Raw genomic sequence first — 22,056 nt, forward strand, 5'->3', positions numbered from 1 at the left:
AAATTAAGGACAAACGAAAGAAAGGAGACCTTACCTCTACAGAATGGAGATGGGAAGTCCCACTGTGCTCCAGTGCCAGGTGATACAATGCATGTGAGGATACTGTGTCCCTCCAGCACATAACCTGACTCACAGCTGTAGCGGATCTTGTCCCCCATGTTGTACCGGGAGCCATGAATGACTCCATTTGGAATGAGGCCTGGGGTGCCACATGTGTGACTGGGCAGGACTGAAACACAGAGAAACAGAAACAGAAACGTTTTTTAACTGTATTGTAGCAAATTATATCTCAAATAACCAGGTGCTTTTCAAGTAGTAAAAAAAAAGTTAATCAATGAACCACCTTAAGAAGAGTCGAGCTTTCTAAACAGCACAAGACCTTTGCAGACATGACTTTCTTTGCAGCAACATTCAGTTCAGTTCAATAACAATTAGTGACAACAGACACTCTACAGAACCAAGCAAACACTATGGTGGCAGTCACAAGGGAAAGCTTCCTCATATGGTGCAGGACAGTGACCAAGGAACACTTTTGTTTTGTGACCTCGTAAAACTAACTAATACTCACACACTAATTCATCGTAATTATTTTTAAGCAGTCAACTATCCTGTCAAATCTCACACGCAGCGCGAAAAACCAATCGCACAGTGTTCCCTGGAGCCTAAAAATATGTTAACATGGCTGTGTGCTATTTAGATGTCTGGCTAACATTTTCCCTCCAATGTGCATCTGTTGGTGCCCGTTCTTAGATGACACAGCTCTAGAGTGGGAGCAGCTACAGGCAGCTCACGGTGTAACTAGGCCAAAATCAACTATGACTGTAGCCAACGCGCTTTAGCTTCGCAGAAGGGGGAGCAACACTGTGGCTGTAGTACAACCTGGACGAACTCCACGCTATCTAACCCCACCGCATGTTGTGTGTTATGTGTATTTGTATAACTGGAGCATGTTAACTTGCTGGGTGTTTAATGTGTGTGTGTGTGTGTGTGTATCTGCCTGTCTATGGGCATGCACAGCTCAGCGTGTCCACATGCAAGGGGTATTCAGTAAGTCAATCTGTGTGTTTGTGTACGCTGTTCCAATTAAACGCTAGCATGGTAATTAGACAAAGCTTCACCATGAGACCCTGAGAACTAGGACAGAGGAGAGAGGGAGAGGTGGGGGTGAGAGGGATGACAAAAGGAGAGAGGGAGATGAGAGAAAAATGAGAGGATGGTGAAGTGACAGACACACGAGCAGAAGAAATGGAATAAGGGACGGGGGGGGGACGAGGGGACAAGGAGGACGAGGCAGGAACGAGGAGATCCAGAGACTCCAGCCAGACAGGAAAAACAGAGAGGTGAACTAATTGCAGTGGGCCCTAAACATGTATAATTTAGCCTAATTGACTCATTATTTGGACGGCATGAAGTCATGCATCAGAGGCAAGTTACTCACACGCAGCTGACCATGATGTCCTCTGAGCAAACACGCTGCCTGCTTCGTTTTAATAAGGTGAGGCACACAACCAAGTCCAAAACCTTAAGCTAAGCCACTGACCCAAGGATGGGAGGAAGGAGGGAAAGACGCGATGAAAAGGGGAAAGAATGAAAGGAATCGCGCGTCCGAGCCAAGTCATTAGTCACACTTACGTGACCGCGCGGCCCAGTGTCTGCCAAGCTGGCATGTTTAAAGAAAGTACCTGCCTGGTTTCCCTCATTTAGACTGATGTCTGAGGAAGTCATCCGACACTTTGACGGGGTAATGCAGACGGATTAAGTGTTTGCACGCGTCGTTATGATTCAGCTAATCTCTTACTTAACTACAGATACATCTTTGTTCCAGCTCCAGACATTTAAATGTTGTTCTTTTGTTAGACAGCACACAGTGCTACTATGTGGATGTGTGTATGAAGTGCGTAGACCGCTCCAGGGTTATTTTCTCAAGCTCTGACAGTTGACGTCTCCTGTTTGTAGAGGACTTTATACTGATATCTAGCAAGTTGACTCGTATGTTTGAGGTTATGGCGTTCGCACAAAATTCCTGCTTTGGTGTTAAAGGAACAGTGTGACATTCTGAGAAATGTGCTTGGTTTTTTTTACCTTATCAAGATTTTTCTTTAAGTATGTCCCTGGCCTTACGGGGGTTGTGTGAACTGTACAGCATGTGCCACCTTCTATTCTTAGACACTATCAACCCTCACATCTACCGCTCTGCTAATTAGAGAATTATTATGCTGTTTAAGAACGTCAAACTGCTCCTTTACACGCTCATGTTTTATGCAAATAATGCCTCCGTTTTTGAGATATACCGACTTCTAGCCACGCATCGAAAATCTACCACTGCTGTACAGGGAAGTGGCGCCAGGAAGTTACTAAAAAACTGCACATATTCAGCATCATAATAGCATCTTGTTCAGCACCACGTACAAGGCTTTTTAATAGGTCATAATATAGACAGCTCCGGGGTGCTGAGATGGGTCCATTAAAGTTACTAAGAGTATCAAAGGAAATTTAAAAATGGTTCACTCAAATTAAACAATAGTGTGTCTTTTTATTCCATCCACAAATTGAATCCATCAGTTTTATTCAACAGGAGAGATTCGACGGCTTTGTCATACAGAAGATACTCTAGGTGGAATAATACTTGTGTCTCCATTCTGTGCACAGGGTATTAGCGATGTTTAGTTTTATGTATAGTACAGGAGCTATAGGTCCAAGGAGTTTTACTACACTCTAAACTGCTGTCTACTCGCTGACCTCGTGTCTGCAAAGTGCAAGACTGTAGAGGGGTTATTTTCATTACAAATTCAGATCATAGGGCCTATTTTGGGTTATCATCAAAAATGCAGTGTATTCACAATATAAAGCAAGACAAAAATACAAGATGTGTGCAGAATGCTTTGCTTTGTTTGCCTTGTTTGGAATCAGCAGTATGGATCCTTGTTTGGCTATATAGCCATTGCCGGGAAAGTTCAAACTAGCCAGTTTTATTCAGTTGCGTAATCCTGTTGATTAATTAATATTTAAATATTCTAACTATTTTATACTATTTTACAAAAGGGAAAAAAAAATCTACTTAGGGACCAATCAGAATGCAGAAAGCCATCGGATGTGTTCAAGGAACCGTTGTGTCGGCTGCGAGCTAATGGAGAGCACTGAGGACAATGCAGGCTTCTCATTATCTCATCAAAAAAGAACATTACGTGGGGATAAATAGTCCAGAAGTACAACATATAAAACAGTCACATTATTTAAAATGTGCACCCTCTTACATGCAAAACTGTATCCTTTGAAATAAAAAGCATGTCGCTGAGGAAGTTTCCAGTAATGGTTCTGCTTGTCTTGCAAATTAGTTGACAGCATCCAAGTTGTCAAGACATATTTATCCAGTACTCATTTATCCAGTTTGATATGCAACGCCAAGCCCACTGTTGCCGTGCAGATGCACATTCTTGCAATGAAAGCTCAACTGTAAATGGTGCTGGAGCTGCCACATGACCTCTCTCTGACTGGCCATGAACTATGTTGTGTGGTTGGAGCTTCTTTTATGTTGTCTGTGTAGTAGTCGGGACAGAGTTTATTGCTTTGCATCAGGCATTATCAATTGTGAAACTTGCTGCCTGTGCAACTGTTTGAGTCCTGGCATCTGTGTGTGTGTGTGTGTGTGTGTGTGTGTGCGTGCGTGCGTGTCTACTCAGTTTGAGTGATGATGGAGCCGTGTTGGGTTTGTCCCTTCCAGCTCTTCATAGCCTCAGGGCAGGTCAGTGTGTTGCTATAGCAACACTAGGCCAAGGCAATATTGAAGTAGGGATGCAGAGATGATGAGAGACAGGTGATGAGAGCGAGGCCAAGAAATGAGACTAGCGTTCAAGAAGGGAGAAGGGAAAAAGATCAATGCAAAGAGGAAGGGAAGGAAAAAGTTAAGAGGGGGAGAACAAGTTGTGATGGAAAGTAAAGAACAAATGAAGGGTGGCGGAAGTAAACAACGGGAGCCAGGAGGAGTGAGGAAGCGAGGGAGACAGGAAGAGGTGGATGAGAGAGGTGTTGATAAAGGCTTTTGTTAAATTATTAATGAATGATTATGAGAGCCTTGCAGAATCATTGTACATGGACAAAAGTATCCTGTTTTCAGTTTGATCCTTTCTAATTTCTTCTTCCATGCTCTAAGTAAATGAATATATTTCCAGAGTTCTCCAGCATTAGTATCTCTTTCTGTTCTGTTAATGCCACACATCCACAACAAGCCCCTTCTACAGCAGGACACTAATTAAGCGATAACCCTTCGCTCCACTTAGTACAAAGCCAACCTTTGGAGAATGTTTGTCCAAACAGACAAAGACAGATTCTTGTTGCTAACAATGCAACCACTAACCTGCTGACTTTAGACATGCCCTGTGCACCTAAATCATGTTCAGAGTTTAGTCCTCAAAAACTCCCACAGTACAAATGCATCAGAAAATATTAACTTTCCAGGATAATGGCAAGAATTAAGGAATAGGATGTTTCCCACTAAAACTACAGTCATTTAAAACAGACAACACCCAGTGTACAGCACGGTAAAGATTAAAAAAAAGGCGACTCCATTAAACAAATCATCTGTTTGACACAGTTTGCGAGCTGTGACCTCCTTAAACTGTAAGGTCATTCCAGCTAATTTTCTGCCAGTGACAACTGAAGTGTAATACATTTGTATCAAAATCATCAACAACTTACTGCAAGCCAAAGCTGGAACAGATGTTTTGTCGAATCTAGTTTCTCATACCTGGCAAAAATCACTAATTTCTTGTTTGGTTTCCAGGGGGCTGTAAAGTTAAAACCAAGCGGAACCAGAACAAATGTCAGCCTGTGTGCACATATTGCCAAACAGGGATTTGGACAGATGTTAACATTTGAAATCAGTCTGGGAGGATTCAGCTTTCAGAGAGATTAAAACTTTGGCGAACTACATAACTTTTTTTTTTTTAAATGAAAAGACTATTTTGAATCAAGTTCCGCTTGGGCCTTTGTGGGTGGAGTTTGCATGTTCTCCCTGTGTCTGTGTGGGTTTTCTCCTCCCACCCTCCAAAGACATGCTTGTTAGGTTAATTGGTGATACTAAATTGACCCTAGGTTGTTTGTCTCTGCGATAGCCTGACGACCTGTCCTGTGTGTACCCTGCTTCTCGGCCGATGACAGCTGGGATAGACTCCAGCAACCACCCAGACTCTAGTGAGAATAAACAGTAGTAGAAGATGAGATGAGATTATTTGGAATTAATTCATCTTAACTCAAAAATTCAGGTTGTAGTGCTGAATCCAAAATATATTCAAGATGGTGGTCACAATACTTGCAAACAAAAAACAAAAAACCAACAACTGATGACTTAGTTCAATTATTAGAAAGTGGTGCAGACAACATTATTTACCTTCCAACCAGCCACTATTTAGTCTTAACAAAATGCACCCCTTTCCACATCTGTGCTGGGACCCTGAGATCGCACTGAAAGCATCTCTCAATAGGCGCAATCCATAATCCATTAACACCTCCACTCAGTTCCCAGGGTGTACATGTATTAACAAATAGCAATCGCCATACTCCTTTAATCTGTGATTCTTGATGTGGAGCTGTTGCTGTTGGAAAGTTTCCAAAGCCCCTGAGCTAAATGGACTCCCAGCACTGTTAGTGCTCCCATGGTGTAAATGTATTAACAACTCCACTGACATATAATACATAATAACTCTGACCAAACAAACTGTAATGGGGCTCCTGGCCAGTTGTGGCCAAGGGCCATAGATGATCTGAGGCCCCTCACCACATGCTGAGCTATCATAGTTTTAATATGTCAACAGCTTATGTGATATTTCAGGTGGCACTGGCTCATTAATCAATAACAGGAAAGGAGTAGTTCACCTCCAGAGCACACAGATGCTCCAACTGAGACCTCAATACGGATCTGTACCACACTGATTTGGGATATGCGTAACGTATTTCCAGGGGAAGGAATACGTTTTTGCGTTCTGTAAGATAACTGGCAATTGATGATACAGTCAGCTAGTTTTGCATGTATTCGTTAGTTTGTCATTTCTTAGAATTTCAACATCTAATCTTTGAATGGATATTCTTACACTGATACTGCTACTGATCTGTAGAATTTAATGTTATACCATTAAGTACACGTACAGATATGCACCGTGTCCACAGCTCCTGTCCTATTCTATCCTAATGTTGGTCAGTAAAATCAATACTACTTTGGCTCCAGCAATAATCAAGCTTTCTGGCATAAACAACAGCACTTCACACCAAGGGATATCTACCACAAGGAAGTCAAATAAACATTGCATGTGTGGCTCGCCTCATTTGGTTCTCATTCAAAGCAGCGTGCTGCACTGTACATCCCAATGATATTACAGATCAGAGCTTTCATTCCTGTATTTATTGCTCTGGGACACATGGAGCTGTTTATTATCTCAAATAGTGACTGCACTGTCCAAGAAAATGAGAACAACATTTCTGAATTCCGCTCAACTATTCTGGATGTAGGATTTTCCTTTTGAGTGTGCCAACCAGCGACGTTTCCAGCATTAATTCCCAACGATCACCAGTGAAGGAGGGCAATCAGAGTACAGACTTCACTTTGTTCTACAACACAGCGGATCCCATCAAATAAACTACAGCCTAATGAATGAGGGTTTGCACAAACACCAATGGATTAGAACTTGGGTTTGTAATGGTAATACCAATCACTGCAGCAGCAAAACATGTTGTATCCACATACAACTCTGCCATCTGCAGCCACAAGCTGAGAGCCGAACTACACTTCGGTAGGAAAAACCGACTTCTTATAAGTTACATTTCTTCTTTGCTCCCTTGGAGTAAACATATTAAAATGTATTAACGCTGCCTTTCCTGTGTTCCCTTAGTGGAAATATATTAGCAGGGCAAGTGACATTTCCAGCAGTGCTTCTCATCAATCACCTGCTAAACAGAGTAATCACTGTAGCAGCTACACTCTGTTAAACACCAGCTCTCCTCAGCCTTCCCCGCTTGACTATGGGAGCAAGAAATATGGGATGGTAATGTACAATATCCCCATCCTGTGAAGACCAGCATCCACATAATCACCAGGTATAGTATTTACCACCAGACTCTGACCTGAATCACCGGCATGCTGTAACACAGCAGCTGCTTAAAAACAAATGTTTAAACATACACTGTTAGCCATTTTCCTGTGCTCTGCAACTGAATGATTAAAAAAAACAAAACAAAACAAAAAAAAACAATCTTTTCTTGAATATATGCTTATATTGAACACAAAACTCATTCCGTTACATTGGCTTGATGGACTTTAAAGCAGCATAGCAGATCTTACAATCCTCAATGTATACAGTGTTGTAACATCCAACAGACCCTAAGTAGATCTACATGCACTCTAATACTACACATTTTTTCCAAATATGACAATATTCAGAATGTGATACAGATCACATAAACACCATATTCCACTGATATTACAAGTTAGTATATAGCAGCATGTATACAGCAAGCCTTTTACTTCCTTTCCAGCTGCTATTAGGTTTAAGCACTGAAACCTTCACTAAAAAACTAAAAAACAACTGAAACTCTTTCACATCATTAAACATTTTACAAGGCAGACTTCTCCCAGCAAGCTCTCTTGCCATTTTCACGGCTTCCACGGTGACAAGTTTCGCCACAGTTGAAAAATTCTCAGTGCACCTATTTTTGCACCACCACTGCAGAAGGGTATATTGCTATTCAAACACCAGTTGGGCCTTAAAAATTCAGCCGCTTTTGTAGTTTCTGGCGAGGCCCAGCGAAGTCAGATGAAACACATACCTGCTTGGAAACATTAGTAAAGATGATCAAAGGCACAAATATCACAGCGGTGACCCTTACAAACGGTGGCTAAAGTTAAGAATGTGAGGGGCTCTATTTGCCACGTCTGCCACCAGTATATATGCTTGTGTTGTTTTCATTAGCCATGTAAATTGTTAGTCACTGGAATAAGGGCCAAACCGGGAATATCCTGTGAAGGTAAACATAGTCAATGAGAATATTTGGCATTTATTTGGATTGATTTTAGTTGTTTTACTGATGGCCTGATTCTGTGTTTACATCCAATATTTTTCTCAGTTTGATGTTTTGCCTTATTTTGCATTATTTTTTGTTTAATTTTCAATGAGATTCAATAGATAATTCATTGTGGTTTCATTAATAAATGCAAGCTCTTTTCCATTTAGGTCCGCATGTATTTGGACACTGACTGATATTAGCTGTTTATCAAAACATGTTCAAGATACAGTTATATACTCAATACGGTCTTAAAGTGCAGACTCTCAGCTGTAATTTGAGGGCATTTACATCCAAACTGGCGGGAAGGGTTTAGGAATTAAGGCTCTTTAATATGTAGCTGCCTCTTTTTCAAGGGAACAAAAGTAATTGGACAGTTGACTCAAAAGCTATTACATGGACTGTGTGGGCTATTCCCTCATTAATTCTTCATCATTTAAGCCGGTAAAAGGTCTGGAGTTGATTCCAGGTGTAGCATTTGAATTTGGAAGCTGTTGCTGTGCGGACAAAGGAGATCTCAATGGAAGTATAACAGACCATCCTTAGGCTTAAAAAAAAAAAAAGACAAAATCCATCAGAGAGCTGAAATGTTAGGTGTGGCCATATCATTAGTTTAGTAAATTCTGGGGGGAAAAAAAGAAGAAAAAGCAAAAGATTGGTGAGTCTGGGAACTAAAAAAGGCTATAGAAGGATCCTTTCCACTGTGAAGAAAAACACTTCACAACATCCAACTCACTAGGAAGTTGGTGTATCGGTACCTACGTCTACAATAAACAGAATACTTTGTGAGAGCAAATGCAGAGGGTTCTCCGCAAGGTGCAAACCATTAATCAGCCTCAAAACTAGAAAGGCCAGATTAGACTTTATCAAACATCAAACATCAAAAGGCACCAGCCCAGTTTCTAGGGCAGCATTCTTTGGACAGCTGAAACTAAAATCAACCTGTAACAGAATGATTGCAAGAAGAAAGTATACGAAGATCAGTGCCATGTATGGGCATGCAGAGCTTTCAACAGCACTGGGCCACTAGTGTTTCATTGATGACATGACGGAAGACGGATGAATTCTGACGTGTATAGGGATATAAGTTTATTGGACAGTGCTTGACTGTGCCAGTGAGCAATGACCCAAAACATACTGCAAAAGCAACCAAGAAGTTTTTTAAGGCTAACAAGTAGAATATTCTGCTATGTCTAAGTCAAACCCCAGATCTCAACAACTGAAGACAGTTGCAGTAAAGGCCTGGCAAAGCATCACAAAGGAGGAAGCCCAGTGTTTGGAGACGTCCAAGGGTTCCAGACTTCAGGCAGTCATTGCCTCCAGTGTTTTGGCATGTAGACCCCAAATAATGAAGATTGTGTCTCTGTCCAAATATTTCTGGGGCTAACTGGATATGTACCATGGCCACTAATTGAGGCATTGTTTATCGAGGACGCTTATATATGTTTTGACGCAGGGGCTTCTGCAATTCCAACCAGGTTACTGTATTTAAAGCAAGTAGGCAAAGAACTTCAATAGCTGAAAAGCTACTTTTATCTGAACCTTTCACTGTGGCATGTCAGAGCATGTCATTACTGTATTATATAATTTTGCTACAGTAGAGACTCATCAACCCATAACTCTGTGTGCCATTCTGCTGGGATACTCAGAGCAGTTAGTTATCAAATAATGATTCACAACCTTTTTAGACCTGAAGCAGACAGGTTTATCTGCCGGCAATAGCAATATTGTAGCAAAGAGAACCATTACTTCAAGACTAAATTGAAGCTTGAGGGATTCATGCTTAAGGCCTTTTTGCTTTCTCACTTCAGTCCTGTGCTCTGTTAAGATGGGCTTTGCCACCTCAGTTCTGTTCTCTCTTGCTCCCTGCCTCTTCTCTGGTCGTGAGCCAAGGCGCATTTCCCTTCTGTAACAAAGAGAGTTTTTGCGTATTGTGTGACAGGACTGAAACAGCTTTGAGTCCCCCATTTTAATTTCCATGCACTCCCTCCGTTAAGGTGAATCGAGAATTGGGAGTTGGGTTAATGAATGCAGTTCACCTGCACTGCGATGCCCTCAAGGTTTATCACTGTATCAGTGTTCCTTCTGGAGCAACAAAGGCTTTTGTCAGAAAAATTTGATACTGTAAAATGAAGGGGAGCCCATAGTCCCAAGCCCAATTGAGGTAACTCTGCGTTCAGTCGTGGAAACTTTTTCAGAGTCAATAGATTTACAACAAAAAAAATAAATAAATAAATAAAATAAAACATATTACAATATTTTCTGATATGGATTTTTTTTCTCTGTTGTTCACTTGGAGACTTTGCAGTGGTTTTCTACAGGTTATTAATCCAGTCTGTGCTCTTCAGAGCAGACTGGCTACAGAACAGAGCATTAGAATAGGATGGATGAGATGAGTAGGTCCCACTTGATACAGGGATTGAGCTAATTCCTGAGACACTCCTATGGTAAATACATCATAAGTGTACCAACCTATTAAATATGCGGTTAGGGATAAAGATTAAGATAAACATTAGCTTGAGGATCTCAGCAGTAGGGTAGCAGTAGGGAGCCATGAGCTGGCAGGAGTTAGTCATGACCTAGACCGACTGTATAATTACTACTTTCGACTTAAGGCAATTAGGCTAAAACTGACATTAAATCAGCAACTGCTATGACAGTGTACAACTGTGCAGACAACATTACATGTATTTTGACCATTTGTACCACCGTACTGCTGTTTCAGGCTTCAGCCAAGCCACATTTATTTGTAGTTATTTAATTTAACGAAGCCATACACACTCTTCTGTTTAAAGCAGACTGGCTACAGTCAAAGCCACCAAAAATCAAAGAAGAGAAAGAAAGGCCTACTAATACTACTCCTTCAGTTTTAGTGAAGCTTGGCTCGCGTCAAAGCTCCAAGAAGTAGAATTAAAACAAACTCACACGTCGGAACACATCTGCTGTGTTGATCTCAAGAAAACAAAGTTTTGTTCTAACGAGATAATGGGATAATCGAGAACTCGAAAAAACAGAGGAAATTTATTTGTTATCACAGGAAAACGTAATGCATGGCCGCTTTTGGGTTTGTTTTACGATAAAATACTTTAACATTAAACCACATTTTTATGATCATTAGTACTCATCATTATTATCATTGTTGTTACCTCAGGATTTTTCTTCTGAATAATTTCTTAATCACACGAGCTACAAAGACTACAACTGCAGAAAATACTACACTTTTCTCATTAAATTCTCAGAGCAGATGCCAAAAGTTTGGCGGTATGTGCAACAATAACAACACTATGACACTTTTGGGAACTGGCCAGCGGTTGCTATGGAAACAGTGGCCGAGCCTGAGGCTAGAGAGTGCTGCGGGGGACAAACAGGGGAAACATCAGTCAACCTCTGTATAACACAACACAGAACACATCCGCAGTTATTTGCTCTTAAAAGGAACATCTGCACTAAAGCAGTACTCGCATATGAAAATGTTTTGATCTGGCACACTTCAGCCTAGATTTGTAAATACGGGCAAATAGCTTCCAAAATGATAATCTGGAGTCCCGAGACTTTAATCTGTGATACATCAGAGACACAGTGTTTTTTTTTTTTTTTTTTAGAGCTCAGAAGCATCATTTTGATATAGCACTGTATTTTTAGAACACTGCAGCTTTAGTGATGGCTAATGGCTTTATTATTGCTCTTTTTTCTAATGGGTTTACTGTATTTTTTGTTTTTTTGTTTACTTTTGAATTGCATTCATGATAAAATTTCAGTTTCAAACTAAACAATGGAGATGTTCATATAAAGGTTGTGACCCTAGTGTCAGTCTTAATATTGGAAGTTATTATGGGATAACATATAATCTTTAAAAATTGTAAAAAAATAAAATAAAATAAATAAATAAATAAAATAACTTAAAATAAAATCATGCAGCCAAAAAAATAAATAACTTTATGGTTGATCTCATGACTAATTCATACCGTACTTGAGAACTGTCTAGTTAATATGAAAGCAACCAGTGAAGGCGCAGTTTAATTGTGCCACTCACTGAGAGATGCATTACTGAAATGAAATAGTAATAAGCGCGTCACAGAAATGACTTGAAGAGAAAGAAAGAAAGTCCGTCGTCAGCAGACAAAATGTCAGTCCATCCGTCTGCCTTTCTAAACTTTGCTCAGGGCTCCATCAACCTTTCACAATAGCCCCCGAAGGCCTCCACACTTCACTATTGCGCGGAAAAGGGGGGGCTGTAGATAAAATCGCGACCCGTTCAGCCAGAAAACCTCAAAATCTCTAAAAACCACATCCATCCCCAGCCTCTCATCACTCCCCCTCCACTGCTCCTCCCTTCCTCCGCTTCAAAGAGCGCTGCCAACACATCCTGTTCCATCATTTTCCTTCCTGTCATCATTGCTATGACAACCCTGACCTGACCGGAGTTTGCATAGTAAGAGTGTCCTGCACCGAGGCTCCGGTGGAGGAAACGCAAGGATCAACATGGCGCGCCTCATTAATACTCACATGTACGTACACTTACACTTGGGCAGAGATCAGGGGTGTGAAACGCATCGAGTGCGCTTAATATATTTGTAATTACTGTACGATTGTGCGGAGAAAGAGAAACAAATCGGCATGGTGGATTATTCATGTGTTACATATATGTGATGTATGTTACTTTTTATTTTTACCTCGCATGTCAGTCAATAATCCTGTTACAACAGGTCCATATTAGAGGCGGAGGCATGAGGGAACTATGCAAAATGAAACCTTACAGATTTAAACAGAAAGCTGTACATTGATGTCTGGCACACAGCTAATATTAAACACTTTGAATGCTAGATAGAGAGGAGTAGAAGAGAAGAGTGTTGAATAGAATATAACACAATAAGTGTTAATTGCTCAAACATTTGAATGGACATTAATCATTGCTGTCCCTGTTGCTTGTTGCACCTCTCTCTCTCTCTCTCTCTCATACTTACACACCCACACAGACACACACAGGCATACACACACACACACACTGATCTAATGCATCTTCATTTAGTCTTGCTGTCCTCTGGGCACATTTACATCTGTCAACTCACTGTACAAAATGGATGGATGGCCTCGTGGTTTGTGTGTCTTTCTTCATGCCGCAGGTTTGCGTGAATCCATCTGTCTTCCTGTGTGTCGGCGCGTACATGGGTTGTGTATTTGTCTTCCGCATACGCGTAAGGACGATCTGCCTCCGTGTCCGCGTGCATGTGCAGAGGCAGCTATTTGCCTCCGTCTTAGTTTACTCGCTAATTCATGCGTGTGCATGGGCCGGTGTTTTGTGGGCGCCTACATGTGCGCTAAAAGAATCAATTTCCACGGTAAGGGATAGTTCATGGTCCCCTGGGCACCGCAGAACTGTGGGTAAACTCGGTGTCGCAGCTCTTCCCATACATCACCAGTGTGACACAAAGAAGGATCTGCTCGTACACAAGCGCGCAATATGACGCTTTAATTTCATTGTGAGACGTGCGTAACACAATCATAGCTCATGGGGAAAACCGAGAGGCAGTATAGATGTAGAAAATAGACGTTATGAGTCACTGAATTGCAGAATCGTTCAGTTACTGTACCACTGAAAGTAATGTGCTGCTAGCTAAAAGGCACAAAGGAGGCCATGTTTTATATTTCCGTCAAGCAAATATTAAATAGGCTGCGGTCGTGAAAAAGAAGCTTGCACTGCGTACACAGTATTGTGCATCGCATCATCAACACCACTTAATGTATGGTAGACTTCAAGGCAAAGAAGAAAAGGTCTGTTGTCTCTCCTGTTTGACGGATGATGGGAAGAAACGTTATTTTGCGGGCAGAAGTGGATTTTAACAACTTAATTGGAATAATGGTTAAAAAAATACCTCATCATTATTCCTTGCACTTAATTTGCGTTATTATCGCAGCAATTTCACCACTAAAACGACAAGTAAAAGCTGAGACTTTGTCCACGTAATTTGGATCCTCTACGCGTGAACCATCTGCATCATTGATTCTGGAGAAATTGACCCAATAAAAAATGAAGAATGATTACACTAATCATGGCTTTAACTATACTGATCATCATTATAGTCTCTTATACTGCACAACTTTATGAGGTATTATTCGGTATTTTTATGTGACAATGTGAAATCTTCCTGCTTGACGTGTCACATGCTTCCCCGTTCAGCTGGGAGTGAGCATTGCGGAAGAGTGAAATCACCCGTGATCCTCCACAACTGAAGCACAGACTTGCACTCACATACAAAAATACGTTGTTTTTATTGTACACCTGTTGCGTAGGCCTCACTCTGACCCCTAAGACCATAGACTCAAGACTCAAGGAGATTTATGCTATTATTTATTACAACAGCGTTCTCAGTCATTGCAATCATTATTATTTTTCTATAAAGCATCAATAACAATCGAAACTGTCTCAAGATGCTCTACAGAACCCAGAGCAACAACTGAGATGACAATTGTAAACAAAAAAGTATTTTTTAACATGATGAACCCTTGAGGAGAGGAGAAAGAAGAGATCAGGAGGAGGCTGATGTGTGCCTCATGAGAGACCAATAAAGGGGAAAAAAATCCAATGGATAGAGCTAGCATTCAAAATGTTAATTGTAAAAAAAAAAAAAAAAAAAAAACTTTATTGTATATACAGGGTGCTCATAAACTTACAGTTATAGTGATAAAAAAGAGGAAAGGAGCAAAGCATAAGCTGTTGAATTATACAGTCAGCTAGCAATGGATTACTACAGTATGAGACCATAAAGACTGGACAGGTTGATGAGGCCAGGTCCCTGGATGCATAGTATACAACTCCACACATCAGAAACTCGTAGCTCCAGGCTGGACACAATCACAATAAAATAGGGGAGGGAAGGGAACGCGGGAAGAGGGATACACAGCTAGCAACGTAACAACACTGCAGCACCACAGAGAAAAAATCATCATCCAATGGATGTTCAATCAGATGAGGGTCCGAGGAGGTGTGGTCCGCTGCTGCATTTGTACTTAGTATCCCACAAATAAAACAATTAACAACCCAGTTAGAATAAAAAGGTCTGTCAGTAATATGTGTTTTTCTCTCCGGTTTCAACAAATACGTTCTTTCTACAAATTAAAATTATCTAGGCCTTTTTTGTCTGTCAGCACGAAATCTACTTAGTCAGTACAGGATGAATTATGAACATAACTGAGATGGCATTATACCAATAAATCACTGTAGTCCACGCCTCCAAAAAACTCCCATCAGTCACAGTGTGACATCAATCCAACCAACAATGGATGCGGACAACCAGAATTTGCTGACTCGACCTCACGACTACAAAATGCTGCTGATACTGGACCTGTGCGGCTGAGTGAGAATCCTGCACCAAAGAACTTTTTTTTTTTTTCAGGAGCTGTTTTTTTTTTCTTTTTTTTTCTGTTTTATTCATTCACATACTGTCCCTGAAGTTTGAGACGTGCTGCAATCCCCCGTGTTTAATACTGCCTTATTTATCACTACTTTCTAGCAGCCATTCTGTCACTCACGCAACGCTGTCACAGCGGGAGCCCCGGTACTTTCTGTTCTGCTCCATTGAAAGCCACTGCAGATGCTAACTCAACATTTCCCGCATGCGCTTCGCTATAAATGTGAAAGCAGCGGTAGGCCCTGTGAACCCCATTGGAAAGTGTCGACAATGCCATTAAGGTCATATTGAAACACAGCAGACAAAGTAGGGTTTATTACATCTCTGCGAAGAAAAGGAGGATCTGAAAAAATGAAGGACTGACATAGCACAATAACCAGTATAATATGCTGTAAGACCTATGCAAACAAAGACTAGAGGAGATGGTGTCATAGCTCAAGTGGTCAGATGTAGCTTTCTGTACGCAAAGAACACATGAAGGAATATGTAATAACTGACACTGACAGCTAACAGTAGCTAAACACTGCTTGCAAAGTTTGTACCTTCACAATTATTATTATTATTATTAATTTCCATATCACTTCGAAGGTAGAAGTCATCAAATATGTTAGTATGAGCACAGCTGTGAGATAAAAGCTGAATCTGAACCTGTGAATTTCCACCACCAGGTAATGTAGACTGATGACAACATTATCAGGTGTGTATGCCTGACACATACGCGCCTGATTGAAATTTCTGCTTAGATGAGAATATATGATGTAAATACTGGTGTAAGGCTCAATAATTGTGTTAAGGGGTGTCAAGCTCTGTTTGTCAAGGGCAGATGTCCTGCAGGTTTTTGTTCCCTAAAACTTAATGAGGCGCACTCCGTATCTGAGACTAAATGTGGCTCATTAACTATCGAGGAGAGACAAAAACACGGAGGACACGGGGACTGCAGCATCACTCATTCAGTAGGCAGAACATGAAACAGCGGTTAGAAGAAAACAAAACAATCTAAAGCAGGAAACAGTCTGGAGCACAGTTCACTAAATGCCTCTGTCGTCGTCATTACTTCCATTATTGTTGAACACAGATTCCTGCTCATTTGAAGTCATTCAATCAGGAACAGATATCTCGTCCTTAGGTTTGCACAGTTATCATACCCCGTTTACCTGAGATACATGAAATACACACTAAATGCTTTAGGGTCATATGGCGACAAATAATATGTAGAGGAGTTTGTTGTGTCATATTGTGTGTGTTTTGACTGAGAAATTTTGCAGAAATGTCCTCAACAATGAATGCACCTTTTAATGTGAGAATATTCAGGATATGCTTTAAAAAACTGGTCTTCAACAGGGGTCTGTGGGGGTACTGCAGGGTAGTCACATAATCTTTGCTTGATCAGACATTATATATACATAAATTTATATTTATTTCTTTATTTTTTTAAATGTTCCCTCACAAATTTAAATTTATTTTACCCTCAGGCATCCGGTTAATTTACTACCCTCTTGTAACCTTAGTGGACAGAAACGCCCATGTCCAAAAACTGCTATAAAAACTTAACTGATTAATATTTTTTCTTAATAAATCTCTAGAACCACTTCAGCACTTTACAAATCTACCAAAAAATTCAATCATGTTGAGGATTTTAACCCTTTAAATGCCAGTTAACCCTTTAAAGCCTGAACGTATCCACGGTGATGCGTTAAAGCACGCAGTATTTTACTCTTTTGACAAAATTCAAAGTGTGTGCTTTTGCCTGGAAGACCTTTGTGTCATCTCAAGGGTTTAACTAACTTTGTTTGTACAAACAAATTCCTCCAAACAACTCTCTCTTCCTGGGTCTCCCCGGTCTTGTGTCGCTCCCCAACCTGCAGCCGACAGCAGCGGTACGTCATCATTACCGTAATGGCAGGTTCTTTTTTTCCCAGAAAGTGCAACTTCCCAGTGTTCAGCGACACTTTACGGTAATTTAAGTACCGCAAGCTTCATATATACACACACACAGTCAGGTATGTTTGTATTTAGGGCAGCTGCACCGTCACCCAACTATTGTATGTTGGAAATTAAAAAAAAAAAATAAAAAAATGAATATTTGAACCTGTGTATTATTTGAGTAGTACTGAATGCAAAATGAAGATAATATTGTATATTTATAAATAGCACTATGTCAAGTATGGGGTCCCTACTTAATCTCTCCATCAGTTTGGAGGTCTTTGCCTGAAAAAAAGACCTCTGTAATAAAGACATGGGATGTTTGGTGTAGAAAGAAATGTAAGTTTCGCATTGAGTTGGTTTATTAGTTAATGAGTTGTAATGTTGATGAAATGAAAGTATTGCTAAGAAGCCCCTGAAAATTCTTCGAGGACGTGCGTTTCAGTATTTTAATGAATGAAATAGATGTAATGTTTTGCTTTGAAATGAAATGACTTGGCAGGAAACACACGCTCAAAGTAGCAAAACAGATTTCAGCCATGCTTTCAGTCTGATCGTTCTTGGAGAGGTAATGCAGCACTTTTCCTACGACGCTTTGGGCCAACATTACAACTTACAAAAGAAAAGGATGAACTATTATATCATTTTTTGTGTGTTTGGCAAAAAGGCCAAATGTGACCTTTGCATCTGGTTCTATTCTGCTCCAGAGATACTAAGAGGTTACTTTGATGTCAGTGGCAGACCAGCTGCTTCACTGTTACCATGCGTGTGTGTGCGTGTGTGTTCTCACAGCTTATCCCCGGCTTTCCTGTCCTGTCTGCCCACCTGTCTGTGTGTGTCTATTTGTGCTCCTCTGTGGGTGTTAACCGTAAAAACAATGTAAGCCCTGTTAAACCGCCCCATATTTCAACTTTAACACTCTCATCTCAGCTCAATTTGTGTGTTGCAGCTGTTTGTGTGTGGGTGAAAGATAAAGCAAGAGATAGGCATCACACGCAGGGCCGCGCTCACCGTCGCTTGTGTGCGCGAACTGGAATCATCGTGGGTTTGTGGGCGTTGCATGTATTCTAGATCAATACGCGTTGTGTTTGGGGAAATGAACAACCCCTTTAGGGCTTTCTGCGCTATAGCTGAACACACACACACACAAGCACGCACACAAAATACTCATGCTCTCGGTCCTCTGCGCTTACGGACATTATTCACGAGAAAAATGGGTAACTGTGTTGAGGGGCGCGCGTGTGTGTGTCTGTGATAAGCTCGCAGTCTTACAGCGTGTGCGTTTAGGTGTAAATGACTACCTACAGTACGGAACGCACTGATGTGTCACGGTCAGTAAAAACATCCCTGATCTTCAAATTAACTCAGCGGTTGGATGATGTGTAGTGCGACACAAAAGCAACAGAATTATGGCCAACAAGTATTACTGTATATCCAGTACTAAACAGTTGCCTTATCACCGCTCTTCAAACACTGGCCGTGAGGTGTGAAGGTACATTTGCATCACAAAACTCGCGTGCACACTTGATGGACTTCTGTTTCCATTGTGTTGTCCAGGGAGCAGCATGAGCAACACGTTGGCAAAGCGGCAGCAGCAGATCCAGGGCGTCCTGCCCTGTGTCAGCTCATTCAGGTGCAGTGCTGTGCTTTAAATCAGCTGGGTTTTGGAGCCGCTCCCAATATCCCAACGGGATAAATAAATTGTAAGTGTAAAAAACCGGGCTTGAAAAATGCTAACGGTTTAGCTGTCTGTGTAGTTAACTTTTGCACGTTCCACAGGCTCATGTCCCAAACAGTCAAGCATCAGGAAAGCAGGTTTAAAATGATTTTAAAACATGATTTTTGGAATGCTGCAGACATCTTGTGCTTTTTACATCAATAGATGTAAGAGACTTTCCATTTCCCAGAATCTCAAAAAAAAAAAAAAAAAAAGGTGTAAAAGTCAATGACCAACACCAGTGAGAAATATGCTAGCTTGAAATAAACTTTTTATTATCCTTTAACAGATACACTGATCAGCCACAACATTATGACCAACAGGACAGGACTGACAGGATAAGTAACACTGACAATGTAATGTTCTGCTGAGAAACGTTTGGACCTGCATTCATGCACATATTGCTTAGACATGTACCACCCCAGACCAGGCACCCACACCCTACATGTACCAAACACACTCCTTGATGGCAGCAGCAATCTCTAGCAGGATGTATCCTGACACACACACACAAACACACACAAAACAGCTTAGGAACAACTAAAATAACATGAAAAACAGCACAAGGTGCTGACCTGGCCTCCAAATTCACTAGATCCCAAATTGATCAGGTATCTGTGGGACGATCTACAGAGCCCCCTCCCCTCAACCCACGGGACCCAAAGAGCCCAAGTAGCAATGTTACAATGTTTCCAGACACCACAGGGCACCCTCAGAAGGCCCATGTCCACTGCCTGATGATTAAGTACTGTGTTGGAGGCACAATACAATATTACACAATATTAGGAAGGTAGCCATAATGTTACGCCTGTTTGTTGTAAGATACCTAATAGTTCTACAATAATGCAATTACAATAATGGTTTGTGTGCTTAACTACAGTCTGTTATATATGAAATCACTGGCAGCACTGTGTATGCATGCAATAAGAATAGAGCAATATAGTGAATGTGTGGGTAGATATGTAAAATGCAAATGATTGCTTTGATGACTCAAATGGTTGCATCATCAATATAAAAAGAAAAAAAGAAAAAAAAAACGCAGTCTCTTGCAATTACCCCAGATTCTCAGAAATTACTGTTATGTTCTGTAAAGGATGAAATCTACAAAATTTTCGCAATTCTAGCTGAGATCCAGCGGTGGATTAGATGTGGGATCACAACTAATTTGAAACAAGTTCCAGGCGTCAAACTCAAAAATGAGAACGCAGAAAGAAACACAGTTTTTCTTTCCTCATGTTTGATTGGCAATCTTTTTGAAAATGGGGTTGCAGTTTTTGGTTTCTGAAGGTGTCACGACCTCACAGCGCACACTAAAAAATTAATTATTCTAAGCACAAGGACGCATACTCTGTGTGCTATACAACCACGTGTGTTCAGGACTTAGGTTTGACGAAAAAAATCATTTGCGCATGTCTCTACGTTGTTGTCCATATCGTGGGTTGTAGTGCTCTGATTGATTTGGTACCAAAACATTTGTTAAAATCAGGTAAAATCCCACAACAAAGGCATCTGAACATGCCAGAGGACATTTCACCAGGCCCCATGTCCATGTCCCTTTTTCACTCCTAAATGACTGGTGTAGAGTTCAGGTTGTTAGGAGCATTCGTGGTTTGTGTGCAGTTGAAACTCACCTGACTAAGGTCTGTTAGCAAGTAGTTTCAACTCAGTTGTAAGTGTACCATGTTGCAAGTGGGGTCTCAGGCCTCCGCTCAGACTTTGCATTAACATCCATCCAGCCGCACGTAGTTGACTTACGTGTTCATTCATTCACCGGTGTCTTTGTTTGAAGTCGCCTTGTAAAGAATTTCTAGGTGGATCATACGAGATCACACTCACCGGGTTCCAAAAAGAAAAATGTGCGTTTCCAACAAGACATCAACAATTCACTCAATTTCATTTACTAGGCCCAAAAAAAAAAAAAAAAAAAAACTTCTGCAGTGTACACACACACACACACACACACACAGATATAAATCATAGTTACATGATAATATATATTATAGTTCATTATCCAACGGGGCAGGGACTATTAATCATCTCTACACAGGCGTGGGAGTGTGTGCGCATTTCACATCATAAAACAAAAGATCAGTGTGTGTAACCGTAGAGAAGCAGTGTGAGCAGTGCCTGCGTTTATGCGTGAGCTTGTGTGCGCTCACACATTAACAATGTGGAATTAAAGGTCAGTGTGTGTGTACGTGTTAATACCTTAAAACAATGAGTCTGCATTTTAGTGTATATGCGCTTGTCTATAAAAATACCTCTGAACTTATGTCTGTGTGTGTGTGTGCGCGTGTGCTACTAGACGCGTGTATCCTGCAGCAAGCAAGATCATCTCAGAAGATTGATGGTGTGAGCCTGAACCGTGCAACTATTCCACGTTGAATGCACCTTGGTTTTACAGTACTTTGCGGCTTTTTATAACATTTTACGGTGTTCCCATTTAAATAGTGTTCAGTCCAGAGAAAACCATTTCTACGCTTGGGGGAACTCGAATCCTGTTTCGCACGTGCGTATCTACGCACGTACGCACACAATTTGTTAAATAAAATAGGTTTGGCAGTGTGACAAGCCATAGTGCGCTAAATGACAGACACAATCATTCACTTCTCCGTCACATGTACCCATGGCACCCAGACACGCATCCAAAGAGACAGCCACACACGTACAGGATACCCGCACACACATGCACACAATCATTCATTGATTCATTAACCACTGTGTTTCATCCATCCATCTTTCAGCGGAGGGTGAAGGACAGGCTGGAGCGAGGGAGGGATGGGAGAAGGCAGAGTGGAAAAGGGCAAATATAAAAACTGAGGGAACATGAAGCAGAAAATGACAGCGGGAGAGTGATGCCGTTATAATACACACCAACAAAACAGAGCATAAAAATTTATTCTTGAAAAATGAAAGCGAGGAGCTGATACCGAGAACAAGGGGAGAGGAATGGAGAAA

General features: G+C 41.0%; 1 protein-coding gene across 1 annotated transcript in view; it reads right to left on the reverse strand.

The window, feature by feature from the left end:
• Positions 1-22,056, reverse strand: part of LOC125005839 (CUB and sushi domain-containing protein 1-like) — a 372,481-nt gene that overhangs the window by 186,186 nt on the left and 164,239 nt on the right. Inside the window, exon 4 of the mRNA XM_047581471.1 lies at positions 35-229. Within this exon, the coding sequence (XP_047437427.1) occupies positions 35-229 (195 nt within the window). The remainder of the gene's footprint in view (positions 1-34; positions 230-22,056) is intronic.

This window comes from Mugil cephalus, chromosome 3 (assembly GCF_022458985.1).
Source record: "Mugil cephalus isolate CIBA_MC_2020 chromosome 3, CIBA_Mcephalus_1.1, whole genome shotgun sequence".
NCBI lineage: Eukaryota > Metazoa > Chordata > Actinopteri > Mugiliformes > Mugilidae > Mugil > Mugil cephalus.